This window comes from Gouania willdenowi, chromosome 6 (assembly GCF_900634775.1).
Source record: "Gouania willdenowi chromosome 6, fGouWil2.1, whole genome shotgun sequence".
Classification (NCBI taxonomy): Eukaryota; Metazoa; Chordata; class Actinopteri; order Blenniiformes; family Gobiesocidae; genus Gouania; species Gouania willdenowi.
The window spans coordinates 38,852,512-38,876,210 of NC_041049.1; the positions used below are offsets into that span (position 1 = coordinate 38,852,512).

Genomic DNA, 23,699 nt, shown 5'->3' on the forward strand with positions numbered 1-23,699 from the left:
CCAACAATATACGTATAGGGCTAAAAGAAACTACCTTTACTTTGAGTACTATTTAATTGAGCTACTTTTTACTTGTACTTGAGTGTTTTATGTATGACTTACTTGTACTTGTACTTGAGTACAATTTTAGTCAAGTAATAATACTTCTACTTGACTATAATATATCAGTTCTCTTTACACTTCTGCAGACATGCCATAAATCCCATTAAAATAAGCTGTGTGAGACAATTATTACCAAAAACCATAATGCTGACGCTACAGTAAGTGTTGAGTGTGGCTGGGAAACTTCTGGCTGGTGGTACTGTAAGTCTGTTGCTTGCAGGCTGGTGAAGCAACACTTTATCTTTGGTTTCTTGATGATAACTGAGCAGTGCATATAGTACAGGTCGGTGTGTTTGAAAGAGCTGGTAGTGAGAGTTAAGACACACTGAGGAGTCTGTGTGACACTGACAGGTCAATAAACACAGAGTAAGCAGCGACACACGTTAACGTAGCACAGTGTCCACACTTCTCTCTGAACTTAAGGTAATGAACACAGAATGAAAATTACAAACAAGTTTAGTTGTTCATTTGACATTTTTCTTTTATCATTCTGAGAACAAACGTATTGAAAATAACAACATGCTGACAGAGCTGAAATGCTTGAAATTCTTCAAAGTGGTTCAAAGGTTAAAGAAACAGATTCATAAAAACCAGTAACTGGTAGTACTTTACTAATACTGCTTCAATACTTCTGATACAACTACTACTAACTGAATTTTGTATAGTTTAGTTTGTGTCATTTAAACAAACAGCTGTGATAATCTATAGCTGTTTGTAGTATTCACTTTCAGTAAATAACTTCACATCATTCCCTCTTTGTCTGAGTCCAGTCATTTCCCGTCAGACCGTACAGCTGTGCAATCATTTTTGTGTCTGTGAAATAATCCCCAAACTCAAGTATTTCAACACATTTTAATGAATTCATATCAATATGTTTTGATTATTTCATTAATGTGTAATAGTAACTTGTACTATAAGTAATGTTATCTGAGAACAGATGAAGAACAGATCTTTATTATTTTTTTAGCCGTAGAGAACATTTTACATTTCCTATATTTTGATCATTTCATCATGTCTGCATTAATGTACATTATAATAACATAGAGTACATCTTCATAATATGAATTGTACATTGAATTTTAAGTAAACGATCTGCATTTAAAACTCAATAGTGTAGTAGTGAAAACATCTGAGCCAGTTTTTATTTTCATTATGATTATTTTATTTTTCTTATAAATAATCACAATAAAGGAAGATAACATAGATCATGGTTCAATTTGGGAGCACGGTGGCTCAGGGGTTTGCACGTCTGCCTCACAGCCAGAAGGTCCTGGGTTTAAGCGCTTGGGAAGACACTTGGGTTATTTCTTTGTGGAGTTTGCATGTTCTCCCCGTGCTGCCTGGGCTTTCTCCCACAATCCAAAAACATGACTCAAAGGTTGACTGGAGTCTCTAAAAAAGAGTGTGGTTGTTTGTCTGTGTGTTGCCCTGCGATGGACTGGCGCCCTGTCCAGGGTGTACCACCGCCTAGCACCCAGTGTGAGCTGGAGATAAGCACCGGCAGACCCCCGCACCCCTGAAAACAGGACAAAGCGGGTCTGAAAATGGATGGATGGACATGTTTCAATCCAATTTTGTTTTTTTAATGCCAGTTCCTCTACACTATTTTCTCTACTGTACTTAATATTATCAATCAATATGATATTAACATAATTTAGCACTTTTATATCTCTGTAAATGAAAAGTGCATTATAAATAAAATGTATTATTGTTTTAATATATTAATAAATATAATCATTATTAATATAATAAATAAATAAGTGAAACGTAATAGATATGTATGTCTCTATTTTAGAGGGAATTCCAGTGAGATGTGTTTATTTTTACATTACTTTTAACTGGTGAACTTAATTATATTTAATTGAGTTACATTATATTTACACCACATTGATGGATACACATACATACCTTCTTTATTCAGAGACCATCGTCCTTCAGCTGTAGATTTTCTTCGTATAACACTTTGTACTTTGTTAGAAAATGTATAACACAGCAGACTTCTGCTCATTCGTTCATCTTTTGTACAGTGATCAGGTGAAAAAGGTTAACTGTGTGAATATATGATAATCATATTGTGTTTAAATCTAATCCTGATGCCTTTTGTCATCACTCAAACACTGTTACATTTCCAAAGTGTCCTCATGATGTGGATAAAGTCATTGAAAAAGCTCTTTTCCAATCCCGTTCACTTTCTCTCCATCTTTTATTCCCTCCATCAGCTCTCAGGGACCGTTGATCACATGTGGATGTGTGTGATTGAAAAAGGCTCGTGCTCATACACCGTGCACTGCTATAGTCTTGGTAATACTAGCTGTAAAGTTTATGTGTGCAGCATTTTCACATGAGAATGTGTTTTTTTATGGACAAACATTTAGTCTGGATGGATTTCCCTTTAATAGTGTGGGAGTTTTTCAATTTGTGCTGCTGCTACTATTTAGTTTAAATGTGACTTTATAAAAAGACGTGAACTTTAATCACATCAGGAGCACGGCTGTCACATTCTTGTCTTAATGTGAAGCTGCGAAAAATACCAACGCGCTTTCATTTAAAAATCTCTCAGTGGTGAATGGGCCAAACATATATACATATATATATACACTGCAGGTTTTACCACACAAATGTTCGAAAATACTCATATCTGAAGGTATTTCTACCGCAATCAATGAAACACTCTGTCTATGGTGCAGAGGGGAAAAAACAGAATGAGTGGAGGCGAGCCCAGCAATAAAAAAACATTTTAAAACACTGAGTTACCATTAATGTTTCCAAGTCCTCATTATGGACTTTATCAGCATGTCGTCATACAGCTGGAACAATAGCTCCTGTGAAGAATATGTATGTTCAAAACACATTTTACACTCAACTAGGAATAGTGAAGCATTAAATGTAGCAACCGGGCTGCAGTAGGGAGAAAAACAGACAAAAGAAAAGCTTGTGTTTTCAATGTTTATTTGAAATACAAGTGAGATACATCAGGAGTTAACTAGCAGTCAGACAAGCTCTAAAAATGAAAAAATGAATCGGTTTTTTAATGAGTTTAAATACAGTACAATCACTGAAATGTTAGTAGAGGCAGGCATGTGAGCGTAGCGTCCATGCGTCAGTAAAGGTTGAATCGGGTCGGAGTTGTTGCACCAATAGCAGGCGGACACACACACACACACACACACACTGAAACAGGCTTAGCTAAACAAACTCTGAATATGTGAACTGCTTAGATTAAGCCAGAGTTGATACTTTTTAGATATTGTGAAATTGAACTCCAGTGCAAGTAAAAAAGTAGCTCAATGAAATAGTACTCAGAGTAAAAGTTACTAGTTATTTTCACTTCCCACATTTATTTTTGGTAATAAATCTTGCCACGGTTCCCTTATACAAACATCTCATGGAGAAAATAAAAAAGGAAGAGACCAAATTTACCACAATTGGAACTTAATTTATTTTTCACAAAAGCATCTGTATAAAATGAAAGGTTTGTCAAAATGTAGAATTATTTTTCTCCAAGTAAAATAACACCAATGAATTTAATTCAAAATAAGTAAAGCTTTAAGAACTCAAAAACTGTGCCAGGCCAAATGTGCCATGTGTACGGTGTAGATTTTGGCATCCTCAGGTCTCAAAGTGAGGTATCGGAAAACCTTTGTCATTGGTCAGACCAAACAGACTCATGACTCAGCAAAACCTCCATCAGACCAAACGACGTCAAAAGACACGGCCTCAGGCTTCAAAGTAAAAGTTGTCAGACTCAACGACATGACGTACTTTGAATAAACCGTAAATACACATGACATCATCAATATGTGCTGCTTCTGATACGAGAGTAAGTTGAAAGCTGTTATTTTCTATTTATTTTTAAAGGTTAAGATATATCAATGGTTCATTTAATTATGTATTTATTGTTCAAACAATACGTTGATATATCTTAACTTTAAAAAAAAAAAAAAGGAAAGAACGGCTTTTAGACTTACTTCTTCATGTGTACTTCTGATTCCTTCAAAATAAAACACCATGTCATGTTTTACCGACTGAAGCCTTAGGGTCTAACGACTTTTATTTTGAAGCCTGGACATGTCATTTGATGGAGTTTTACTGAGTCATGAGTCTGTTTGGTCTGATAAATTACAGAGGTTTTCCTGATACCTCACTCTGAGACCTATATATACTGTATGTGGGTAATAACATAATAGGTAGAAAGCACAACCTGAACCATAGAAAGTGGATGGACTTTGATCAGAAATAACACAACTAAGAACGTATGGATTATGTTCAATGTTGCATGAAACGGTAATAAAAAAAAAAATAATCACAAAAAATTATAATTTACTCAGTAACGGTTGGGTGGTACAAATGTAATTAATTACTTTACTTCTTTTAAAACGTACTTAAGCACAAGTAAAATGACTGATTTAGAAATGTACTAAAAAAAAAGTACAAGTACCCATAAAACACAATTACAGCAAACATGAGTACTTGTAATCTACTTTCACCTCTCTGATGTAAGCCTGCGTCCGTCCGTCTGCGAGCTGCAGGTTCCACCTCCAGTTACAGTAACTCTAGACACTGCATGTCTGCTGCCTTCAGGGGCCACATGTGAGACGTTCACGTCTGAGCACTGCCACCATGGATTCTGCTCCCATGTCTCCTAAACTTTTTCTCTACATGAGGAGAGAAACAGAGAGTGAGGTGGTTGAAAAAGAAGCCGTACATGCTGCTGCGGGCTCCTCGGGTCAGATGGGATTTAAGCAGCTTTGCTCAAGGGCAATTCAGCACTAGTTTTTCTGGGGTTAGAGAGCACTTATCACACCAGACTTTCCAGTAGAGTTAAACCACTGACCTCTGCTGCTGGGTCGCTGAGCCTGAAGTCATCATCATCATCATCATCATCATCTACACAACGCTCCGTCTGCACCGCAGCGTTCAACAAACACGCCGTTTACACTTGGTTTACACGGGTTTACACTTTTAAATCCAACGGCCATGTTTCAAACCATAAGCATTTACAAATACATTAGGGCCGTGCTGGCAGTCGGCCTAAAGAGTGATCATTGAGACAAATTGATCCCTATCTCTTTAAATTGACGCTATAATCTGTCATTGGTAAACGGAGCACAGTGATCACAGTGATCTATCTGTGGGATCTATTGCCTTTTCAGATCAGCCTTTGGGGCACGTGCAGGCCCACACACACACACACACACACACACACACACACACAGTGTTGAGGTGAACGCTTTCAACTCTTTAAAGAGAATAAAGTAAATTGTTTTTCTTTATTTTGCATTTTAAAGAAATTCTTAGGCACATTATTTTCTTGAAAATAAAAGCATAACAGAAAAAAATCTTTAACATTAGTCTTGCAAAAATGAGAATCACAAATTATTATTATCAACATATCATGAAGAAATATCTTAAGTGTGCTTTAAATTGTTTTGAATATTTTAAAATCGAGCATTAATGAAACTAATCACTGAAAAATTAACCCGAGAGCGTCTATTTAACAATTTCTTTGTGAATTAGAAAAGAACAGTCAGCTTTAAAAAGCGATCAACTCTTTAGCTGTAGGGTCAAAGGTCAGAGACTGATCTCACACACACCATCAATCAATCAAATGACATTAAAATGAATACAGCAATCCGTTGAGTTGGAGCTTTGGTGATAAATTGATTGTTAAAAACTGGAAAATAAATTCGTAGAGTTTCTTTAAAATGATTTTTTTTTTTTTTTTTTTTAAATTAATTGTTTGAAACTGACTGAGATTTTTTTTTAAGTGGGATAATTTAGTTTGAGTCTTAATTCCTCGTCCATAATTCAATGGGACTCTTGAAGTTGATTAGCCTGGTTAACCTCTGCTCTTGTGCGGCTCTGGACGGGTTAAACAGGGCGGGAACTCAGAGACCTGCGGGTCACTTTCCCTCTGGCTCTATCAACGACTCAGAGATAAGATTAAAGTCAACTTTTTCACTCCAAACACAAGCCTCACTCAGTGCTCCTTATTATTACAGGCTTTTATGCTATCTAATCTGATGACTTTTCAGCCCAATAATTACCAACCGCTGCACACACACGTGCAACTTACTTTAACCAGCTTTGCGCGTGTAAACGTGCCCTGTTATCCATGTGGGCATCGATCCGTTTATGTGCAATCATCCTTCAGCACAGCGGGCTTCGACCAACATAATAAAGTGATTTATTTGTGTGTGATCAGTAAACATTTAAAGCGGCCCGTGCACGTCCTTTGTCTCCTTTTAGAATCGATACCGGATCCCGTTGTGTGCGCGTGCGCTTTGAGAATCATAAAGTACTTTTATTTCTTTCTGATGGGGGTGAAAATCATAAAGAATGAACATATTTAACCTGGGGATAGGAGGGATGGATAATATTTAGGAGGGAGGGGTTGATTATTGTTAGTCAATTTCGGTAATTATGCATTAAAGCAGATTTATATTTTTAATATTCAGTTTGGATTAGATTATTGCATTTTTAATTAAATATTATTCCTTTGCAAATTGGTTAGTAAAACATTTACATATTTATTTTTTACACTATTATTATTATTATTATTATTATTATTATTATTATTATGTGTAACAGTAATAATAATGTATCATTAATTATAACATTATTATTTTATAACAATAATATGAGATTTTCCCCTATTTTTGCAATAAATCAGACATTTGTTTTTGATTTATTATTATATTATATCATGTTATATTATATTATATTGTGTAATTACTATAAAAATAATCATCATCATAATCATCATCATCATTTTACCAGTTATCCCCACTCCATCAAATACAAATTAATTATGCAATAAATAAAAATATATTATTTTTAATTGTTTATCATAATAAATCATGTAATTACTTATTATTATTATTATTATTATTATTATTATTATTATTATTATTAATAACAGTAATAATAATAATAATAATAATAATAATAATAATAATAATAATAATAATACTTGGTGACATGCATAAATCTGTGAGGCTAAACCTCGACAGCACAGACAGGTGCTTGCCTTGTGCCCCCCCCCCCCCCCCCCCCCCCCACCCCCCACCCCCCTCCCACACACCCCCGTATCCACACAAAGCCGTAGTAGCAGCGGCGGCTTCGCGTCACGTCGGAGCGCGTTTTAGATACATTTTAGCTTTGGAGAGAAAAAGGCGCACAGGATAAACCTGCTCATACCTGCTTATCATCTGAAATCATATCCTGCTCGGACCAACACGTCAACTTTAGATTTCCTATTCGTCACCAATCAGTTTGTTTGTTTTATTGGCTCTCTGAGTTCTTCATGATCAGTTTTCCAATAAACAGCGTGGGTTTTTGATCCCGTCTGTTGGAGAGGAAGCGCTGCGCTTCAATCTGAGTCCAAACTGAGAAGACTAAATATATTGTGAATAAGAGAGAAGATGCATCAGGCTGCGGACGAATCAGCAACATATGCATTGGGTAGGTTTATAAGTGACCTCCTCCTCCTGCCTCTCTCTATCTCAATTACTATAAGAATACCTACTTATTCAATGCACTACTTTGGGTTTGTTATGATCGCAATACATTTTATTCCGTTTTTTCAACGCGCTTCGCTGAAATGAAGTGTCGCATTTTGTTTTCTGTCTGCAGCTCTCTTATATCCGCGTGCGCGTCGTTAAACAACGCAAATAAAGCATTTGCTCACCGCTGTAGTGTTTCTAATAATAATAATAATAATAATAATAATGATAATAATAATGAATGGATACTTACATTTAAATCCACGCTGTGCTACCGAAAGGTGATTTAATTCACGGACTCTCCTCGTGTGTTCCATGGATCTGTTCAGAAAAATAGTGGAAAACATAATTGGGTTTGAAACAAAGACAGAATAGGATGTAAATACCCGCGCAGAGACACAAAAAGTACATCCAACTTTGGCATTGGTCACAGCTCCGCGTCCAACTGATGTCAGACAGAATTTAAACAGACAGAAAGAAAGGATCTCTGTAGTTTGATCAGTGATCGGTGATCGGTGCGGAGAGCACTGACTGAAGCCGTTTCCGTGTCCGATGGATCCTCTACAGTGGATTATTATTACATCGGGGGAGGACTTTAAACGCTAGGGGGCGCCCAGTGACTGCTGTTACACATCCGTGAACAATGCACACACACGCACGCACGCATGCATGAGCCTAATCCTCCAAAAGCTTCACCACGCATTGGTTCATGTGTGGGAAAAGTTTACCTGCAGTTCACGCGCGTGCACGCCTTGTGGTCACAGGGTGAGAGTGAGAGGGCGCGGACACACACACACACACACACGCACACACGCACACACACACACACACACACACACACACACACACCCTCCTCGCTGTCTTTACTTAGATTATAATCAATTAACACTATTTAATACTAATTGTGAAGGAGTTTTAGTGTTTTTTAATGTTTTATTTTGAAAAGCTGCAGGCTATAGGAACACTTAGTGCGTGCTTCCTCTTTCCATCAACACACACTGACCACACAGATACACAAAAGGTGTACAACTTTAAACTCTTATTGACCTCATGGAGAAAGAAATTCTGACTGCAGGAGATTTCAGTTTCAGTTAGAGATTTAATGTATTTTATAGATTTATGTATGTGTTAAAAATGTGTTTAGTAAAGTCAGCTACATATGCCATATGTATAATATTATTAAATTGTGTAATATATTAACATATTGATGGATGTGTGCTTTACTTTGAGAGCATGCGTTTGTGTTTTTTAACTATATGCTTGAAATATTGTAAAATTGTATTTGATGTGATGGAGTGTATTATTCCTGTGTGTGTGTGTGTGTGTGTGTGTGTGTGTGTGTGTGTGTGTGTGTGTGTGTGTGTGTGTGTGTGTGCGTGCGTGCGTGCGTGCGTGTGTGTGTGTGTGTGTGTGTGTGTGTGTGTGTGTGTGTGTGTGTGTGTGTGTGTGTGTGTGTGTGTGTGTGTGTGTTGATATCCTCCTGCCTAAAGGATCAGGCTTGTAATGAACCCGGATCATGCCATGCCTGAGGTGCGTGTGCGCGTCTCAGTGACGCAGTGCACCAGCGACGGCTGATCCAATAATAATAGATCATAAATATAATATAACGCAAACCAAGTGATTTGGGTTTTTTTAGTGAAATAAGTCACTCTTAGCTCCGGATGAATCTAATACTGAGTCTGACTGTCTGAGTAGAATTTGACTCCCTTTAGGACCCGGCGGCACTCCGACCTCCTTCCTGGCACCGTACCAAGTAGCACAAGTACCGAGCAGCCAATGGGGTTGAGGGGGAGGTCCCTGAGCTCTGACCAGTCAAACACACTCTCCTTCCTTATATGGCAACCCGTCGCCATGGTAACGTGTGCTAAGTTGCAGCAGTCGTGTCAAAGTTCACTATATAGAGAAGCTCAGTGAGCTGATCAGAGGGAAAGCTGCACTGTGCCAGCGACCAATCACTAGCTCACCTCCGCCTTTTTAACTAGAAACTCATCACTTTGATTCCACACATTATTACTATTATTATTAGTAGTATTCTTCTTTTTGTTGCGCGTCGCTCGGAGGAGGTTTTTCCGCAGCTTGTGATTCTTCTTCTTCTTCCATTTGGTTCCAGCTCTCGTGCTTTTGGCTTCTTCTTGTTTTTTTTTTTTTTGTTGTTTTTTTTTTTTTTTTTGGAGGGGAGTGTTTGTCTTCTGTCTTCTCTTCATATTCTCCAAATCGTTGGTTGAGCTGCACACGCACACGCACGCACTGCTGGCGCTGCCTCACACGGAGGAAAAAGGAAAGAAGGAGAAGAAGAAGACGCGTTTTTTCTGCTGCTGCTTTTCCTTCCAAACACTTGGAACTGTGCTGCTGATCTGATCCCGGCTGTTCTGCTCCATCCTACCTCCGATTCCCATGCTTCCTCCTCGGCGGACTCTCTCAGTAAACCTCCAGCCCTTCTCCTCCCGCTGATGGCTGTCTGATGGCCGTGCTGGATGGAGGACAGTAGGCGACCCTGGACTTGGCCTTTCAGCGCGACGCAGCGGCGTCTCCAGCAGCAATAAATCGCCTTTTATTTGTTCCCTGCCTCCAGGAGATCCATAGATCCAAGAGATCCAGAGTGGAGTCAGATCGGAGCGGCTGTTTTAATCCCAGTTCAGCGCGTTTTTTCTCTCCCACTATTGTTTTCACGGCGACAGTAAACACGGCAGACAAAAAGTTTCTCTCCGTTGACTGATAGATATGGCAATGGTAGTGTGGAGAGGCTCCCAGGACGATGTGGCTGACACCCAGAGCGCACTCTCCCTGCCCACCCCCCAGCCGGGCCAGCTCAACCTGGCCCCCCCGACCCCTCAGACCGCGGTTCAGGTCCAGGTCCAGGGACCCCCGAACAACAACAACAACACACAGCAGCAGTCCACTCCGCAGACGACACAGCAACCAGAGAAGCAGTCGCAACACATCGAGTGCGTGGTGTGCGGCGACAAATCCAGCGGAAAACACTACGGACAGTTCACGTGCGAGGGCTGCAAGAGCTTCTTCAAACGGAGCGTACGGCGAAACCTCACGTACACGTGCCGCGCCAACAGGAACTGTCCGATCGACCAGCACCACCGGAACCAGTGCCAGTACTGCCGCCTCAAGAAATGCCTGAAGGTCGGCATGAGACGGGAAGGTATTGAGACTTTATAATTCTCTCATTAATGTGTGCGTGTGTGATTCAGACATTAAAACATGGAACCAATAAAACATGGAACCGCTCCTACAGCCTAACCGGCACCGACCCGTCCCTGCGCACGGATACAGCTTCAGAGCGTCATGGAGCGGCTGTGCGTCGGCGGATCTCCCCCTCTCTGTACACCCAGCCCGGTCCTTTATTATCACACTGAGAACATGGCTGGGCATATGATAATAATAAGAATATAAAATAAACAGCATCTGTGCTATTATGGCGATGAGAGAGCGTCCGTCCTCACCGTGCGTTGGGGAGGAAGAGGCTGAAAACATGCCGGAATAGAGTGGGTAAAGCAGGCCTGGAGCCTCAGCCTGTATCAGAGGAGCTGAGAGTCTCAGTGGGTTAAGGGTTAAATATGCGAGCTGTGCCTTTGCCCTCTTTGTGTTCCTTCACTCAGCTCCAGTTGCTGTTGCTCAATAACATAATTTTAAAGCTTGTGCGCGTGTTTGAAGCACATCTGTATGTATGGACAATGGATAAGTCCATCATGTCAGATAGTGATAAATCACATCCTTTACATCAACAATCTGAGCTTCTTCCACCATCAAGTTTCCAAACCAGATACAAGCACTTATTAATTCCAGTAGAAGAAGAAAATAGTCCTCTACACACTCGTCTATTAGCTCGTTAATAGGTCCGTTTCTTTGCTGGATTTACATTTATTTTGTCTCATTTTTTTTTTTAGGTTATCTTGTGTTTTTGAATGGGTCAAATTGCACTGTTACACGTTTTATTTATGTTGTTATATGTTTTATTGTGGCTTGTATGTTATTCATGCTTCCTATTGGGGACAATTTAAACAAAGTTGATTGATTGAGTTCATTGTCAGATAAAAGAGCTGGTGATAATGAGAGTCAAGATATATCAAGTTTTCTATTTTGGTGATATAGAAAATTACAATATCGATATGTAACTCACTTTGTTTCAAAATACTTGTTTTAGGAGTTGCTGTTTTCGCTACTTCTCGGAAAAGCATGGAAAGTTCAGTTAGATGGATTTCTACCCTGATCTTCATCTAAACAAGCCACACTACAGAACTCAATCGCTCTCTTATAGGAGAAAAAGCCAAAAGTTGAATATATTGATCAATTGTTTGTTAATAAATGTGGCTGTGTGGCATTTTGCATCATCAAAATTGACCTAGAATTGCTTTTCGTGGTTTGACTTTATTAGAATGAAACAATATTGAGATTTAAAATGTCATACATCACAATTTTGAGAAAAAATATCGACATGTGAGTTTTGGTCCATTCCGCCCAGCATTGTGTGTGTGTGTTGACCTAGTACACATGTCATTGTTTGGTTACGTGCTTCTTTGATGAATGATGATGACGTGTAGAATTCAGGCTTCAATATCTGTAGTTTCTCTTTTTACTGCAGCGGTGCAAAGGGGACGGGTGCCGCCCACACAGCCACACCACGGCCAGTTCGCGCTGACCAACGGGGACCCGCTGCACTGCCACTCCTACCTGTCCGGATATATCTCCCTGCTGCTGCGGGCCGAGCCCTACCCCACGTCCCGCTACGGCAGCCAGTGCATGCAGCCCAACAACATCATGGGCATTGAGAACATCTGCGAGTTGGCGGCGCGCATGCTCTTCAGCGCCGTGGAGTGGGCCCGGAATATCCCCTTCTTCCCCGACCTGCAGATCACCGACCAGGTGGCGCTGCTGCGGCTCACGTGGAGTGAGTTATTTGTGCTGAACGCGGCGCAGTGCTCCATGCCGCTGCACGTGGCCCCCCTGCTGGCCGCCGCCGGCCTGCACGCGTCCCCCATGTCCGCGGACCGCGTGGTGGCCTTCATGGACCACATTAGGATCTTCCAGGAGCAGGTTGAGAAGCTCAAGGCTCTGCACGTGGACTCTGCAGAATACAGCTGCTTAAAGGCCATCGTGCTCTTCACGACAGGTGAGACAATGGTTCAGCACGCACGCGCACTACATGGTTCTTATAATTGCTATAATTAAGATGTATATTTTCTATTTACGTCCACCTTTGCTGCATGAGCTTTTAGCAAAGCCTGAGGCTATTACTGATAAAAGCACTGATTAATCACACACACACACACACACACACACACACACCACAAAATTATTATTATTATTATTATTATTATTATTATTATTATTATTATTATTATTATTATTATTAGCATAAAAACCACGAGTTAAATAAAACCAATTAATGACAATAATTTAAATTCATGATGCAGTAGGAAAAAAAAAAAAAAACAACCTCCAGATTAATTTCCACACATGCATTCTATTTTTATTCCCATGCATCCATTTATCAACGTGTGTATAGCCACGTCTTGTTTGTAGGAAATGACAGATATAAATGATGTCAGGCTTGGGGGGGAGAGGGGAGGGGCACACACAAGCCTAATGTCCCATTTGCAAACAGTAGAAAAGCAAAGCTGTGCTGTCATTTGGAGGACACACACACACACACACACACACATGCGCGCGCACCCACACACATAAAGCTTGGAGCAACAGTAATTGTAAATATGACATGCAGAAAGTAATGGTGATGCGTTCAGGGACATCAGCTCCGTTTGCTTTTTGCTTTCCAGGAATATTTTTTTAATTTATTTTCTGCTCCGGGGTTAAATCCCGAATTTATACGCTGTTCTTTGACTTTAAAAGATAATTCATTAAATGAACAATAGTTAATAGCTAATAAAGCTCGTGCAATTATTTCAGATGATTGTGAAACATTAGATCTGATTGGCTCGTACGTGTCTCACCTGCAGCTCATGCATTTGTTTTGCGACTTTGCAAATGTTGTCATGCATAAACTTTAAAAAACTTATAAGCTACGCACGTACACGTTTTTTGGCTGCCGATCAGCTGCCGCCCACACGCAGCAGATAGTGATTATAGTGTGTGTGTGTGTGTGTGTGTGTGTGTGTGTGTGTGTGTGTGTGTGTGTGTGTGTGTGTGTGTGTGTGTGTGTGTGATGGTGTATATGACGACAGCTCCGTGGGCTATGGGCCCTTTTTGCACAGCTAAATCTCTGCTCACTAAAGGTCAGGAGGTCTCCCTGACTCCCCCTCCCCTCACTCTGTCCCCCCTCCCCCTCCCTCGCTTCGCCTCTGACTGGGAAAAGATGGATCATCTGAAACACACATTTAAACACCAATTTGTTTAATGATTTACTTTTATAACTTAAGTGGCTTCATCTGTGTGATTGTCAATTTAATTAGAGGCAAAAACAGCAAGAAGCATGAAGGGAGAAATGTATTTATTTTAAAGTATTCGTTAGTATTTTTATTATTAGTTAGATTAAAAATTAATTATTGCACAATAAATGTGATAATTATTTTTGTAACACAATTTTAACTTTTAAATTTGTGAATATTATCAATTTTTTTAAATACATTTCTGTCTCTTTCTGTCTAAAGTATGAATGTGTTTGTGTACTACTGTAATGTACTTTTTGAATTGTAAACTATATTTATAAGATTTAGATTTAGACGACTTGATTTATCCTATTCATTGTTTGCAGTCCACCAGGCCATACATACATTTAAAACAGCAGACAAGACAATATAAAAGTCAGTGCATTGACAGAGATGCTCATTTCCACATCAGTTTTTAACCACCAAGTAGTTCAGCATCCGCAGGGGGAAAAATCAACAGTAGATATTCTGTCAGTAATAATAAATGTTAATTATTTCTGAAATTACTTTTTAAATTGTAAAATATATGTATATTATTGTTATAAATAGTAGATTTTTTGTCAATAATAAATGTAGTGACAGCAGCTCTCTTTTTCTTTATTAATTCACTTTAACATGTATTATTTTTGCTCTTCCTGTCCTCTCAGATGCGTGTGGCCTCTCGGACGTGGCGCATGTGGAAAGTTTGCAGGAGAAGTCCCAGTGCGCGCTGGAGGAGTACGTGCGCAGCCAGTATCCCAACCAGCCGACGCGCTTTGGGAAGTTGTTGCTGCGCCTCCCTTCCCTCCGCACAGTCTCCTCCTCGGTCATAGAACAGTTATTTTTCGTCCGATTGGTAGGTAAAACCCCCATTGAAACTCTCATCAGGGATATGTTGCTGTCGGGGAGCAGTTTTAACTGGCCTTACATGTCCATTCAGTAGAACCGAGGAGAGGAACAAACAAAAGGTGGGGCTGAGGGGTGGGTGGGGGTGGGAGGGGGGTGCAGGAGGACAATGATTAGAGCTGCTTTTGTGGAAGGAATAAAAAAAAAAAAAAACCCAACCGGCTGTTAAACGGGGCTGGTTTTCATGAAGAAAGACATTAAATGACTGTGAATCCCCTCAAAATTGAGACGTCTAATGAACTTTGAAAATGGCAGATATTCCTCCTCCCTGCAACCATCCATTTTTTTTATAATGAATGAAGAAAATGAGGAGAGAAAAAAAATGGAACATTGCTTTGTTTGTTTGTTTATCCTTATGAGGAAATTTTAAGTATTAAGTGCATTTAAAAATGAAAATTCGGGTACATTTAAAAAAAAAAAAAAAAGAAAAGAAAAAGGGAACATATGTGAATTTTCATTGTCTTTATGTGTCCATGTATAGCTGTGTTTTGTTTCTTTGTTCCTCCTTTTCTGGTTCCAAACCGGCCTTTGTGATTTCTGTAGTACAGGTGCTGTTCATTTTCTGAGATTTATTTTGGAAAAAAGGTGAAGTTAATGTACAATTTAAGATAATAAAAGAGAAAAAAAAGTTCCTAAAAGAATTAAAACCACAGCAATAGGAGTAAATAGGCTTATGATGTATAGGCTTAATGCTGCAAGCGCACTTACATTGTTTAGGATGAGCCACATGCATTATCAGAGGGAATAATAGGGAGGCTTTTATTTTACACTTTATGACCCAGCTCTTTAACAAAAAACAATGATTTTCCTCCAATAACTGAAAGATACACATGCCTTTTTACATTTTTCATTTAATTAGGTAATTTATTCAGTGATTGGTTTATTTAATCAGATGTGGAAAATAATGCCAAAATTGGATTCACAATTAAAGATTAAAAAATTCAACAAGTTTTTCCTGGAGCTGCACATTTAAAAAAGAAAATAAAGTTAAAGAGGCCACTCAGGGGTCATAAAAGTTTGAAGCCAAGCCAGAGGAGTGTTTAACAGCAGTATTATTATTAAAATGTCACCCTTTATCCACTTTTTCAAGCATTAAGTGCCTAAAGAGCAATGATGTGGTTTCCTATCAAACTCATTGGAAACGTTGACAGGTCGATAAGTTCTGTTTGAGTTCTGAGGGACGGGGGGTGGGGGGGGGAACTACTTCATTCTTCGTGTTATTTCACTTGGAAAGCAGTGATTAGAGGCAGTATTCCTGTAAATATAGGTCAATTCATTTCTCCTTTATACAAAGTATATGTGATTATGGAAAATCTGTGGTTGCCATTTATTTTCTTTCTTTTTTTTCTTGTTAATACAACGTCTTCAAATTGAGTGGCAGACTTAGCTAGTAGCACTGAGAGTTCTGTTTTTAATGTACATACATATTACTACAAATGTTTTCTTTTTCATGTATATTTAGACTGTGAATGCATGGCCACAGGTCGCTAACCTATTTTACCTTTGATATATAAATGTAAATGTTTTTCCTCTCTTATTTTTATTTTTTTTTAATTTTTTTTTTTTTTTTTTTTTTTTTTTTTTTTATTATTATTCTTTCGGGTTTGTATAGATATAATCTGTGCATTCAGTACACACTAGCCCTTTGTATTTAAAGCAACAGTATAGAACGAAAGAAGAAGAAAAACATTGTTAGGCTTCAGACGTAAAAACAGGGTGAGCAACATTTGGACTTTTTATTCAAAAGGAGAAAAAGGAGCTCATGTTTGAACTTTATTATTATTATTATTGCTCCTTTCCGGTGTTTGGCAGGTGCGGTGGAGCGAGTGTGTGTGCGTGTGTGTGCGCGCGTGTGTGCGTGAGTGTTATTTTTTGTCCTTATTTGGAGGCTTTTTTCTTCTTCGCCACACACACAAACATGTTGTTGTTGTGGTTGAACTCAAAGGGATGATCTTTGGACCAGAGAATGAAACATGATTGTAATTATGACCCACGTTTTTATATAAATATAACAAAATATATGACTGCAGGGTATTGATAACGTATAGATACTTTTTTTATATTATTATTATTATTATTATTATTATTATTATTATTATTATTATTATTATTATTATTAATTGCAAGTGATATATGTGAGTGTGTGTGAAAGTTTATAGTTGAACACAATTCTTGTTTGTTTGTGTTAGCTTATTGTAAACAAAGCATTCTGCTGTAAATTTGTTCTTGGTATTAAATTATAATTTATGAATTTGAAAACAACAGCTTTTCATTGCTTATTTGTTTGTTTTTATCTACATTTCTTCAATGCTTTGCGTGCACATGTGCGTGCGTGTTGTGCGCGGGGTGGAAGTAAATTTGCTGAAGCAGGATGTTGCCCTTTTTTACGCCCATGAAAGTGATGAATGAATTATTTTATAATTAATTAATCAACGGGCCCGCTGTGCACCATCCATTAAAGATCTGTGTTTAATTTAATGGCTTGTTTGCTAAAACGTTGCATTCACATAAGCTGCTGCTGCTGTTGGTGGGACTCGTGCAGTAATAAGAGCTGATCCTCCTTCTCTGCACATATATTAATATTTCATATTTCATACACTATCCTCCACCCACACCGCTTTATGTGGGAAATAAAGTTTCACCTCTGGTCGCGGACCGGAAAATGAAAAAAAAAAAAAAAAACAGTGCACGTGCATCTGAATCAGAGAAGCCACAATAAAAAGAATACATAAACGTAAAAAAATAAAAGCATGTATTAATGTAATGTTGCACTGTAAACGCCAACAAACAAACAAACGCTTTCATTCTGTGCGTAAAATCAATGCGCCTTTGAGCTCCATCACCGCCGCTGGAACTTGTTGAACTGCTTGAAGTTCGTGCGTTTTTACGCGCGCGCACACACGAGGGATCCTGATGCTTTTCAAAGCCATGTTACGCAGCTTGGTGTTAATGGTGATTAGTATTAGTTGTGCGAGTTCAGTTTGGAGAATTAGCCTCATGGTTGGGACCGGAGATAACGCGTGTGTGCCAATAACTCCAGGTTCTGCTGGTACTATGGTACTACTGCTGGCAGTACTGATGGTGTTACTGCTGGTACTACTGCTGGTACTACTGGTGGTACTACTGGTGGTACTACTTGTGGTACTACTGGTGGTACTACTGGTGGTGCTACTGGTGGTACTACTGGTGGTACTACTGGTGGTGCTACTGGTGGTACTACTGGTGGTGCTACTGGTGGTACTACTGCTGGTACTACTGGTGGTACTACTGGTGGTGCTACTGGTGGTACTACTGCTGGTACTACTGGTGGTACTACTGGTGGTGCTACTGATGGTGCTACTGATGGTGCAAGCGGACTGTTGGTAAGAGCGTGCACGTTTCTGCTGCTGTCTGCCAATGATGCTGATGCTGTTGCACCTTCTCCATCGCCCCATTCCCTCCAACAAACCTCCACTTTCTCCACTACACATGCACCACCATGGGACACCCACAAGCTGAATTAATCCATCAACTCAGACTAGTTCAAGTCGGATCTGATCTGATCTCATATGTCAGCCTGTCATTTATTTCTAATCGGACTTCATCATTTACGCTTCTGATCGTTTTATTAGTGCCGCGCACAGTACTAACGAAACTAACGAGCTGTAAACCACGTCACTCTTGTTTTACGCGTGACGTGAGACGCTTCTGTCACGAGCTGCTGGTGTGTGTATGTGGGTGAGTGGTGGATGAGGACACACACACACTGGGTAGTTGGGGGATAGACGGGGAGAACAGTGGGAGACGTTTGTTGTATAAGTAGTATGTATCATTTACACACACACACACACACACACACACACACACACACACACACACACACACACACACACACACACACACACACATAATAATAATAATAATAATGTTGCAAATACACAAATATTTATTAAAACAGATACAGATGTTTGAACTGATGTGTTCACTTGTTGACTCCGTCCAGCCTCGTGCGCGCTCTCTCTCTGTCCATAAATGTTAGAAAAGTGTGCCATCTACCCGCTGGTCCTGGAACTGTAGCTTTTACTGACCTCATCCCTCATCTTCATCACTCAGAGTCTGAGTAGAACCATGAGGCTGCGACTTCACGCGTTTTAAATCCCTCTGCGTGTCTGTTTGGAGCAGAGGAAACTGTTTCTGGAATCACCTAAAACACACATTAGCGACGTGGATTTGGAGGAAACGATTAACAATCAATCGGTTAGAAATGCAACAAGATGACGTAATAATCAGTGGGTCAATGGTTGGAATCCACCTGTCCCTTTAACCCTAAAACGGCTCGTGTTTGGATTAAAACGTCCGATAAATGAAATTGAAGTTGTAATCTTACCGTTTTTTTTTACTTACACAAAATGTTGCACCACAAACGTGACCCGCGGACTCGTTAACGTGTGACCCTGTCCGTAATAATCTGATCATGTTGGACACATGTTGGTCCCCTGATATTTGTTATTAGATAATAAGCGGGTTTGGATTATTTGGTGGGAATAAAATAAATACAAAATTACACAGTCACCCTCTGACCTGCTAGAGTTCATGGAGTGAGTGAGACTTTATATGATCGGTAATCATCTGTTGGGTTTTATTTAGTTTGAGCCACTGATTTATTTTAAAGGTTTTATGGAGCTTGTTTCAGTGATGAGTTCAATGTGATGTTAAAAGAAACAGATGCAGAACTTTCTTTTAAGGAGCCGCTGCTGTTTGTTTGGAATGTAATCTAAAAATATATAAATAAACAATAAAGACATTTACAGATGTTTTATAGACATCTCCACCCAATGCAAAGCACCGAAATCTTTATTAAAACACATAAAAGCAGCGTGACCCGCACTACATAATAACAGACACTGACCGGGATCACGTGATGAATAAACTGCAGTAAAACTATATAAACAATGAAAATGTTCACAAACTCACAGGAAAACGCAGCTTTTTCTTCCTGCAGCGCAGGCGATGTGTTTCCACCAACAGTGATTTAAAGCAGTGATACACAAACTGCAGGAGATCAGCTCCAAACCTTTACGCGTTACTCATCAGAGCTTCTCCATCGATCCACGGCCTCCATCTCCCATCGATCCCTTACTGGGAGCGTATCGATACTTTATTAAGATTCCCATTATGTGCACGGCAGCGGATTGCCAGTTTCCCAAAAGGGGCTCGCGGTGTAAATGTTGCACACCTGTCGGTCTGTGTTTGTGAGCGCGTTTTTGGCGCAAAGCGTGGCTGCGCTTTTACGCACGCAATCATTAACTGTTTCCTGGTCTGTCCGTGTTTCTGCTGGCGCTGTTTGCGTCATTTAAGACAATGTAGGAAGTTAGCCTCAACCTGGCAACCCAATATATTCACACATGTAGTCCTTGAATAATTCACGGCCAAAAGATAAACATCAAAAACCTCAACCTTAGGTCGTCGGTCCAACATTTCAAAAACACTCCTAACACTTTTTAATTTTTATTTAATTTATTTATTTTTTAACAGAAGACAAAATAACATTGAAAAAATAAATAAATAAACAAACACCCTCTCGTCCAACAGCCTCTGCTCGCCCTCCTCATCATTATCACCGTTATTATTATCATCATCATCATCATTTTCACCATGCACAGCAGCAGCCTACACACATTAACAAATCCCACAAGTGTAAAATAAACTAAAATAAATAAATAACTTCACATGTAAAACGAAGAGAAAACAGGAAGTGTTTTAACGAGTTTATACAACAAAGCACGAGCCGTTTTTGTCTTTGTGTGTTAGCATCAACAGCAACAACAACAAAAGTCACAGTGGATTAGTGTTTACAATATTTATTTATTGTTTCTCACATCATTTTCATTTATTTACTTTACCGAAGCTGATTAAGAATCACACATCCAAATAACACACTTACAGCCTATTATTGTATTAAAATCGCCATTATGTGCAACTGAGAAACACGGAGCTCAGCCTATTTCTACATGATTAGTTTTACCTTATTTAACATTATTAATATTTGCATCATGGTTTGACCTAAAGGCAGATTATTATTATTATTATTATTATTATTATTATTATTATTATTATTATTATTATTCCTTGAAATAAACGTTCCTTTAATTGAATCAACAAACAGAAACAATAAGAGCTTTTAAAACCATGGGATACAGGAAATCATTGAAGGCTGCACACAACAAAATATGTCATGATCCAATAATCTAAAAAGGGAATATTGAATCTGTTTAAAATGTGAACTTGTAAAAAGTGTTGGATGAACTCTTCTTTTCCATCTCTGAAGCTCCTGCACAAACTACCTTCCACATGTCAGTGGTTATTACCGACCGTGCACAGAGCAGCAGATCCACAAAATACAAATCCTGCGAAATGTTCCAGCAGAAACCAAACTGTGACCCGCGGGGAGAAAAATAAATAAACCTCTGATTTCTGAGGAGCCACGTCTTTATCTGTCCTCCACTATCAGCTCCAGTTAGAGAAACCAGTGCTCATTGTGTTCAATTAGATTACAGAGACCCCCCACACACCCTCAGTGACCCCCGCAGGTCCCCGGACCCCCTGCTCCTAATGAACAGCAGTAGAAATCAGAAACCAGTCAAGTTTCATCTTCACACAGGGAGGAAGAGGAGGAGGATATTCCACCTGCAGCAGCGAGATGGCGCTGTTCAGCACGTTTAATCTCTGCAGTGTGTGTGTGTGTGTTACATTTATTACAAATGGTAATACATTGCACAAAATCAACCCATTAAGATTATAAATGTTGAATTGAAATTCATAATTTCAAATCTAATGACTGATGTTTTTGTGTTTTGAAATAATAATAATAATAATAATAATAATAATAATAATAATAATAATAATAATAATAATAATAATAATAATAATAATAATAATAAATGGTGTCCCTTTTTTATCTCCACACATTTTATCCTCAGTAGCGTTATTGTGGTTAAACTCTTTTCATGAGGGGATCCGAGTGGCAGGAACCGTTTCATTTGTACTTCCAACATTTCGAGCTTTTTGTGCTTTGAGCAGATACTTATTGACAAGTAAGGATTACAATTTGCCCTTAAAAAAATAAAGATATTTAATGGTTAATTTAGAGAGACCATAAACCCAGACCAAACTGAGGTTAAAGGCCTGCACGGGAAAATATCCTCATCAATAAATTCTGTTTTGTCATGTTTACCTTTATACAGTAATTTCATTTTGTTAAATTATTCGTTATTATTTTGTTACTTAATTTTATTATTTTAAAAAATAAATTTACTTCAGCAACTTTTTAAATAAATAAATACATAAAGAAATGAACAATTCCTCTTTTTCACTCATTTATAATATTAAATCTATCATTTAATTCACCTATTTTCGACGTTTTTTGTTTTGCATTTCATTTCTATTTTCGAAAATCTATTTTTTGTTTTGTGGGATGTGAGGAACGACTGAGAAAAGGCAATAAAAATATAACGTAGTTATCCATATTAATTGTTAATACATCACTACCATTTTAGCCTTTTCTAAGTTATTATTATTATTATTATTATTATTATTATTATTATTATTATTATTATTATTATTATTATTATTATTATTATTATTATTATTAGCACTGAGCTATGTTGAGACACATTTTCCAGGTTAACCTTGATTTCCACAATGTCAAAAATGAAATAAAAAGCTATTCTTGACATTTTTCAGACACTAAATCGAGTACTGCAGGCCTGACACAGTAAATACTAAATACTTTCTATTCCATTAAAATGACAGATTTAGTGAATACACACACAGTTTATTGCATTGGGGTATTCATAAATCTAATAAAGTCACAGTTCTTCTCTAATGAAATGTAAAGCTGACGGGTTGTGAAGGGATGAAATGAAGCCGTTAGTGATCGAGCTTTAAATCCTCTGAACTTTCCAACTGAATGTAAACAAGTTGTCACTTCAGGAATAATCTTCTTTTACTTTTAAAGCCAAATGAAAGTTCCATCTCGGGGTTTGAGATTAGAGGCAGACGAGCTTCTTCTTCTCCGGGGCTGGACTCTGGTGGACAATAATGCGCCAATTGTGGATGCTTTGTGACCCATAACATTTGAGGGTGGCCATTCTGGCTTTGGTATGTAATTATGCAAAACACTTTGCATAAAGACTTGCCATCCGATCTAATGATAGAGCCTGAGTCTCATTTCCAGAGAGTGAGGAACCAGCAGCTAGTCTAGCTCCAAGGAGAGACGCACGGGACAGACGCATGTGCACGTAGCCACGCACGCTATTGTTCAGGTAACCGTGCTCATATATAATCTAGAAATGATTCAACACGTCAGCGTGTTGTAAATGATTATTTGTTGTTGTTGGATGTTTGGAGAAAAGCGTTTTTTTTTTTTTTTTTTTTTTTTAATGAGTGAGAAATAAAACAAAAAGCAGAAAGAATAGGTAAGATTATTCAGACACCTTTTTAGTTTTCCTGGAAATTAGATCTCCTGACAAGTTTCGACTGCCAACTGTCAGTCTTCCTCAGTGGCGATTGCTTTGATGTATCCCTGCGAGTTCTTTCAAGGAGGAAGACTGCCAGTTCAGTCAAAACATGTAAGGAGATCTAATTTCCAGGGGAAAAAAAGTTTTCTGAATAAGTGAAACCTTACATATTATCTTTAAAAAGAAGACAAAATAAACTTGCTGGAATTATGTAAATAATCCGTTTGACATATTTACTTGATGTAAACAGATTCAGGTTAGTTTGGGTGAACATTGTCATATGGTGATTGGCCCTAGTCAGCTTTGGTAGC

General features: G+C 38.6%; 1 protein-coding gene across 3 annotated transcripts; it reads left to right on the forward strand.

Annotated features, from left to right (window-relative positions):
• The first annotated feature begins 7,262 nt into the window (after positions 1–7,262).
• On the forward strand, positions 7,263–16,560 carry nr2f2 (nuclear receptor subfamily 2, group F, member 2). Of its 3 annotated transcripts, none has more exons than XM_028450763.1 (3): positions 7,263–7,566; positions 12,202–12,729; positions 14,653–16,560. In XM_028450763.1, the coding sequence occupies exons 1-3, from the start codon at positions 7,527–7,529 to the stop codon at positions 14,925–14,927; spliced, it is 843 nt and encodes a 280-aa protein (XP_028306564.1). In that variant the 5' UTR covers positions 7,263–7,526; the 3' UTR covers positions 14,928–16,560. The 3 variants fall into 3 exon arrangements, with proteins under 3 accessions (XP_028306564.1, XP_028306561.1, XP_028306562.1); XM_028450760.1 differs by lacking the exon at positions 7,263–7,566 and adding an exon at positions 9,789–10,761 and having other exon boundaries at positions 12,184–12,729; XM_028450761.1 differs by lacking the exon at positions 7,263–7,566 and adding an exon at positions 9,789–10,761.
• Positions 16,561–23,699: the final 7,139 nt, after the last annotated feature.

Excerpts from the sequence above, each read along its gene's own strand:
- nr2f2 (XM_028450760.1), top strand. The coding sequence starts at position 10,329 with ATGGCAATGGTAGTGTGGAGAGGCTCCCAGGACGATGTGGCTGACACC. Across the intron at positions 10,762-12,183 it reads GGTCGGCATGAGACGGGAAG|TTTCTCTTTTTACTGCAGCG; the intron begins GTATTGAGACTT and ends CAATATCTGTAG. Across the intron at positions 12,730-14,652 it reads CATCGTGCTCTTCACGACAG|ATGCGTGTGGCCTCTCGGAC; the intron begins GTGAGACAATGG and ends CTGTCCTCTCAG.